The 7271-nt window shown below is 37.5% G+C and overlaps 1 protein-coding gene across 1 annotated transcript; it reads left to right on the top strand.

Annotated features, from left to right (window-relative positions):
- Positions 1–3415: 3415 nt before the first annotated feature.
- LOC110334316 (olfactory receptor 52R1-like) lies at positions 3416–4360 on the top strand. The gene has a single exon (XM_021216137.1). It carries the CDS (start codon positions 3416–3418, stop codon positions 4358–4360), a length of 945 nt encoding a protein of 314 aa, XP_021071796.1.
- The last annotated feature ends 2911 nt before the right edge of the window (positions 4361–7271 follow it).

Here is a 7271-nt window from a genome sequence, read left to right as displayed (position 1 = left end):
CACAGCACAAACACACTCGCACACACACACACACACACACACACACACACACACATTCATGTGTATGTTCACAAACATGCCATACCACACTACCAACTAGGCCTATGCATTCACAAAGTACATGTATTCCAAAACGATTAAATCAAAAATGATGTTATCACACTAGTTATGTATCACAAAAGTAAATACTTGCATACTGGCACATAAGATTTATGCATATTTAAATCTAGTTGCTTATATGCATATTTATTAACAAACCTCACACAGACATGCGAAAATATATTAAATACCAACAAACTTTCAAATCACACATATAACTGTTAAGTATACAACCTCAGATTAATTAAATAATGCATTATACGATTGCTCACACTCTTGCAGTTAGAGCACGGGCACTCAATTCTCCAGCCTTTGTACTCACTTGCACAGAGGAGAAGGGAAGGTTAGGAGTTAACTGAAGTCTGCAGCTTCAGAGCCCAGTCTCAGAGGAAGCCAGTATGAGACTGTCACAGTGACCCTTAAGGGGAAGAAAGAGCAAGGCAGATTCCTTCAAATAGACACTAATTTAAGGTCTCTGCCAAAAGCTGAATCCCAGAGGTCAGGCTCAGCTTAGTTAATAAAAGAGAAGTCTTCAGGGTATGAGAGTTTCTATGCCACAGGCACATCTGCAGCTTCCAAAGCAACAGGACTCATAGAGCCTCCATGAAGCTAAAAGGCAAAGCTATGAACTGTGTATCCCTGGGATCCTGAGTTCCAGAGGTCTGTGGACAAGAACAGTACTCTGTGATGGAAAGAATGAATAATGATTCCTGCTCTGCCTCCAGTGAGACCTAGAAAGGTAGGAAGACTATTCCAGACACAGCCTTCCAAAAAGGAGGTTACACATGGGCCTAACATTCTCAGTTATTAAAACTTTAAAATGTAAATTAAATATTAGTGAGAGAAAATTTCAGTTTTCCTAAAGCTCTTTCGTATCAAGTTCTAGTACAATTTTTTCTATTGCCTCCTTACTAACGTCAGCTGAGTACAAGTATTTCCGCGCACAGATAGAGTAAAGGGTATCCAACAGAAGCAGCAGGTACCTGGGATTCAATCTTTCCCAGTGATAAAAAGCTAAGCTTTACTCAACGTCAGGCCATAGCTCTTGTAATTAAGTTTCCCCAACCAAATTCTACACACTTTTCTGTTAAATTTTATGTGGAGAATTTTTTTTTAAAAAAACTATCATAAACCCCAAGTGTGATCATCATAGTCATAATGTCCCCAAAGTACATGACTCAGTTTTATCAGTACACATATGAAGGGAAGAATTCTAGCACATTTGAAAAATAAAAGAACACAGTTAATAACTTGGATAAAGAAAGGGTATCATTAATGGGGAATTATATTGTTCCTTTTCCTATAAGCCTCAAAAGTGCATACTTTAATCCTCAAATTAATATTAACTTGGTAAGCCGTGCTTCATATTGGAAGACTCACACTGACTTTAATCAGCTGGATATTGGTCAAATTCCTGTTTACAATCCATGACATGTCTTTGAGTTTTGTCAGTGGTTCTCAAGTCTATGTGAGGAAAATGGGTAAAGAAATTCACAATAGTGAAGGCACTGGATTCTATAATATGCAGAGGATGCAGCAGGGGAAAGAAATAGAGGTATCTAATAATGGCCCACACTCCCACTCTACACTCAGATCCTAGTTTGATGCTATTTTTCCTTGATCTTCATGGGGAAAAATCTGATTCTGAGCTAGCAAAATAAAGCAGTAAGCATGCCTTTTCTGTGACAGTCTATTGCTGAGGATGATTTGTCAGCAAAAGAGAAGAGACAGACAAAATGGATTTTCCAAGAAATTGTTAATTGGTAACTGAAAGTAGATGAAGAGAGAGTTACCAGACTGCAGAAATGCACAGTACAAGTGAGTGACTCCTGAGTTAAACCTCAAGATGTTAAGAAAAAAATGATATCTCCAAGAAGCCTACAACACAAGCTAAAGCTTGGTCCATAGACTCAGTCCAGGGAAGTAGCATGGACCATGGTGGAGATGTACTGGTGTCTCAAATTCAGGAAACAATTGTATAAATCTTCTCATACCACCCTTTGTTACTGTGAGGTGATGGTCTCTACTTGACTTGACCAGGATGGGAATCCCAATAACTCATTGTTAGTGAAGGCTACAGTAAGTGTTTCTGAAAGCCCTGATTAAACAGGACATTTCCCTGGCAAAGATTTCCTATGTAACACTAAGTAAATTATTTAATGATTCTGATCATTTTCCTCATGATAAAGTGAAGATTAAGGGGTTTGAATAAGTTAGAAATAATTCATTTTATGATTTGTAATGGACATTCACAATAGGTACCAATCCTTTCATGGTTGATTAGAGATGCCCTAGCACAGTGGAAAGTTGTACTTATAGCAAATACCACGTTCACTGTCTTCAAAAGGAACAAGGAAGCTCTCATCTCAGGAAGGGTCTCTGAATGGCTAGGAGACTTGGTGGCTAGGTCCCAATGAGCTAATAGTGAAACAGAATCCAGAAACTGAGAAGTTAAGACCTGAAAAAAAGAAAATAAAAGTACAAACCCTTAGCCCAAGGATGAAGAATATGCGTGAATTCTCACCATATATTAAAGCAAGATTTGATTTAAGCAAACCTGTAGCTATAAACTATGCAAGGCAGTAAAATTTCCAACTTCTAGCATGCGTTAAAAATTCTGAGCCCTATTTCCGTCAAACCACAATAAATCTAGGGAAAATCAGAAGGATGTTAAGCACATCTGTGAACCTGGGGGTTGGGAGGACTCAATAGGCAGCACTTAGACTGGGAAATTGAAGTATTTGTTAGTTCCTAAAGATGATTTTATAACAGAGATGGGTCCATCTAGGGGAAATTCATATAGAGAAAGTAATGTGTTTAGTTACAGGTGTACACTCAATTATTTCTGATGTACTCAAAAACGTGTTTAGGTTACACTTAGGGTTAATGTTAAGTGATTACCTCTAAATAGATAAAGTTCATTAAGCAGTATATTGCCTTCCATCAGAGGGGTGAGGTCATATGGACACGATTGAATGATCCCTTGTTTGTTGTAAATAATAGAAAAATGGGGCTGACTGTAGCATTATTGGTCAAGATAAATTTCCATTATTATAACTTACTATCCTGAAAGATACTGGTTGTGAGAGCATAATTTGCAGCTCATATGCTCAAAACCTCTTAGGATCAACATGTGAATAAAAGTTGTGAGCCATATCACTTCATGAGCAAAGTGGCCTGTATTAACACAGTTAACTTTTAATATAAAGGCCCAGTGAAATCACTCAAAGTATTTGTAATCAATAACATTCATTCCATTGTCACCATCTAGAAAAACAGATACCTTCACTGCTGAGAGCATTGTCATCATCCTCTCATGGTGGCTGCAAGTAACGGCTCTTCCCATCCTCTGTTCTTCATCTTGCTTGGAATCCCAGGATTGGAGAATTATCAATTTTGGATTGCCTTTCCTTTCTGTGTTATGTATTTTGTGGCAGTGACTGGAAATATCGCCATCCTATACATAATCCGGGTTGACCACACCTTGCATGAGCCCATGTACCTCTTCCTGGCCTTATTGGCTATCACTGACCTGGTCCTGTCCTCTTCCACACAACCTAAAATGCTGGCTATACTATGGTTTCACAATCATGAAATTGAATACAATGCCTGCCTCATCCAGGTGTTCTTCATACATGCTTTTTCTTCTGTGGAGTCTGGGGTGCTCATGATCATGGCCTTGGATCGCTATGTGGCTATCTGCTTCCCACTCAGACATTCCAGCATCCTGACCACATCTGTAGTCATCAAACTAGGGGCAGCTGTGATGGTGAGAGGGCTGCTGTGGGTGAGCCCCTTCTGCTTTATGATCTCCAAGATGCCCTTCTGCCCTAACAAGGTCATTCCCCAGTCCTACTGTGAGCACATGGCTGTGCTCAAGTTGGTATGTGCTGATACCAGAGTCAATCGTGGATATGGACTCTTTGTGGCTTTCTCTGTGGTTGGCTTTGACATAATTGTCATCAGTGTATCTTATGTGATGATTCTGAGAGCTGTGCTGAGGTTGCCCTCAGGTGAAGCTCGCCTCAAAGCCTTTGGCACATGTGCTTCCCATGTCTGTGTTATCTTGGCTTTCTATATCCCAGCCCTTTTCACCTTCCTCACCCACCGCTTTGGCCACCACGTGCCCCGAGTTGTGCATATCATGTTTGCTAATTTCTATCTGCTGGTTCCTCCCATGCTCAACCCTATTATCTATGGAGTTAGAACCAAGCAGATCAGGGACAGGGTTATCCGAGGATTCAGGAGGAAAGACCCTTGAACCAGGGATTACAGTAGCTCCAGGTCAATGACCAAAAGACATATTCAACAAACTTTGACAAACCAACATCTATTTACAATATATCTCACAGCCCTTCAAGATATTCAAAGAAGTGGAATAAATTTCAAGTTATACAGAATGAGAGATTTGAAACCTTTTGTGGATAATGCACATTTACTTAACCTGTTCTTGTTATCATAAGAAAAAGAAAGAAGCTTTTTTCTATATTTAATCACTGAATTATTTAAAAGAATGCTATCATCCATAAATTATTAACTTGGAAACATGATATTTAAATCTTAACAGTTGTATAATTTAACATGTGGTTTTAACAGAGATTAAAAGTGTGCCTTAAACAAATAATAATGTGTACATTTTCCCCATCTTGGAATCTCTTTATAGAAGTATACTTTTCAAAATTAAAGTATGTATAAAAGCTTAAGTAAATGCATTATTTCTGTCAATGAATAATAAAATCCTTCAAATGGGACATAGGTAAAACAAGCAGCAGGTGACTGTGGTGTGCTACTTACCGGCCCTTCAACTGTTCTCACTTAACTAGACTATCCCAATCACATGAAGGTGGGAGGCTAGTCAACGTATAACATTACCAACAACAATAACACAAAAACTCCCTGTAAGTCTTGAAGGTTTTTCAGAAATCAAGAATATATGTAGAGGAAAAGCTTTGGCCAATACAAGGGAATGTTATTAATGGCCATATGGAGGTACGCATCATTGTCGGATTTTAAGTTTATTCTTTTTAAATTACCATGTTTTATTTTTGTCGGGTTAAAATGTTTCATTTTACAAACTAAAATGATAGTTCAACACTACTTTTTAAATAATTATTCTTAATTGATAGAACAAAATGTTAGTCTGAGAGAAAAGTAATTAAAATGTCAACAAAAATATACAATGTATATTTTCCTTGAGAACAAGGTGACATATAAGATTAAGATGTACAGCAGTTTACAAAATTTCAGAAAACATTATTACCAAATCTCAGCTTCTTTAGACTAACAATGAGTGTTAAGTGAACAGATTCAGTCTCTCATATTTAATAGCTACTGAATCTATGAGAAAAAAAAATGAACTTCAGAATGAAAGCCAGATTCCTTAGAAAATGAAGAAGAATTATTTTATACAGAAAATACATTCTAAGGTTTAAGTTCAAGGTAGAAGTGCTTAAAATTCTGATCACACAATTAAATGTTAATTTCCTTCAGAACTATCACCTTGAGGCATTTTTAAAGCATGCTTCCCATTGGATCACTGCATTGACATAGTTCAACCTTCTTTACAACCAAAGCTAAGGGAAACAATTTTTCAGAACACCCTTGAAAGTAGGTAGCATGCTTTCTAGTAAACTGTTTTATCAAATGGATAATGGGCAGGAGGTATACAGAGCTATGTATGCAAGGCAAGAGTGCAGTCTTTGGATCTGGTAAAAGACCTGGAAAACTATATGGGGGAAACTATTGAACTGAAAATCATGTCTTTGAACTAGGAAGTCATTTGCATCATATTTTGATAGGCAAACATTACTGAGGATAGAATGTCTCAGGACTACAAACTGTAGTTCTCAATCTACTCATGACCAAAAGTTGGAGATTGGGAGTCATTTGTCACACCTCCTCACCCAGCAATAATGTCCTGAGATCTTAATATTCAAGTCTTTCAGGTAAAGCTGAATCCTATGGTGTCCCTAGTTAAAACACTTCAAGACCAGTAGTGATAATCTGTGGAAATTCAGAGTTGACTTACATCATGAATTCTAACCACTGATAAAGACTGAAGACCAAGCAGAGAGGGGTTTAAATCAACATTTAAGATCTATGGCTCATGTTCCCTTGGTTGTATTATGTCTCAGCATTAGATGGTATTTTTGTTTTGGTTTCTGTTGCTTTTAAACATTCTCCATAGCACAGGCTTTTTATCATACCTATATTCCATAATGTGCACAAATTACTATATTGCTTATTTTATTTGTCTCCACTGCTGACCACTGAGGATGGTTCTGTTAGTATATTCAGTGTTCATTTAGAGATGATAGAGCAGCCGGGCGTAGTGGCGCATGCCTTTAGTCCTAGCACTTGGGAGGCAGAGGCAGGCGGATTTCTGACTTCGAGGCCAGCCTGGTCTACAAAGTGAGTTCCAGGAGAGCCAGGGCTACACAGAGAAACCCTATCTCGAAAAACCAAAAAATAAAAATAAATAAAAATAAAAAAGTAGAGATGATAGAGCTTGCTCCAGAAACAAAGTGACAGCCACTGTCTTGGAATTGAGCTCCCAGTCTCAGCCATTGCTTGCCACCTCTAGTGATTAGGTGTGACACTCTCACAATCTTTATGTCATCTGATACTTTGTAAAGGGAAACTGTTATATCTATAATGTGTCATCCTATAATTTCAGAGAATAATTTTTTGTTGAAATTGTTTGGATGTCTTATGTACTGCAAACAAATGCCAAGAAAGTAGATGAACCCTAGCTGAAGAACTGTTATTAGTGAACTGAGCCCTCATAAAACACAAATACATTTAAATTCAAATTCCCAATGCTTCTAAATGTGATTATTAGTTGCATATTAACTTAGTTAAAGAAAAGAAATACTGAATCAATCTACAGTGAACCACTCCTCAATGTAACAGGAGACCTTGTATAAATGGAGAATTTAACACAGATATACACACAGTATTATTACTATGTATACAAGAGCAAGTTGATATATCTAAAATCAAAGATTTTCTTCAAGGCATCAAAGCCAGAAGGAAAACAAAGGACAAATTCTATTTTCAAAGCCAGAAAAGAAATAAATTATCTTGACACTGTGATCATGGACTTCACATTCCAGAATTGTGGCACAATGAAATTCTACTATTCAAGTTACTCTGTGCACATTTTTGTAGAA

The sequence above is a fragment of the Mus pahari genome, chromosome 1 (genome assembly GCF_900095145.1).
Source record: "Mus pahari chromosome 1, PAHARI_EIJ_v1.1, whole genome shotgun sequence".
Classification (NCBI taxonomy): Eukaryota; Metazoa; Chordata; class Mammalia; order Rodentia; family Muridae; genus Mus; species Mus pahari.
This window is presented reverse-complemented; position numbering and strand designations above follow the sequence as displayed.

Excerpts from the sequence above, each read along its gene's own strand:
- LOC110334316 (XM_021216137.1), top strand. The coding sequence starts at position 3,416 with ATGGTGGCTGCAAGTAACGGCTCTTCCCATCCTCTGTTCTTCATCTTG.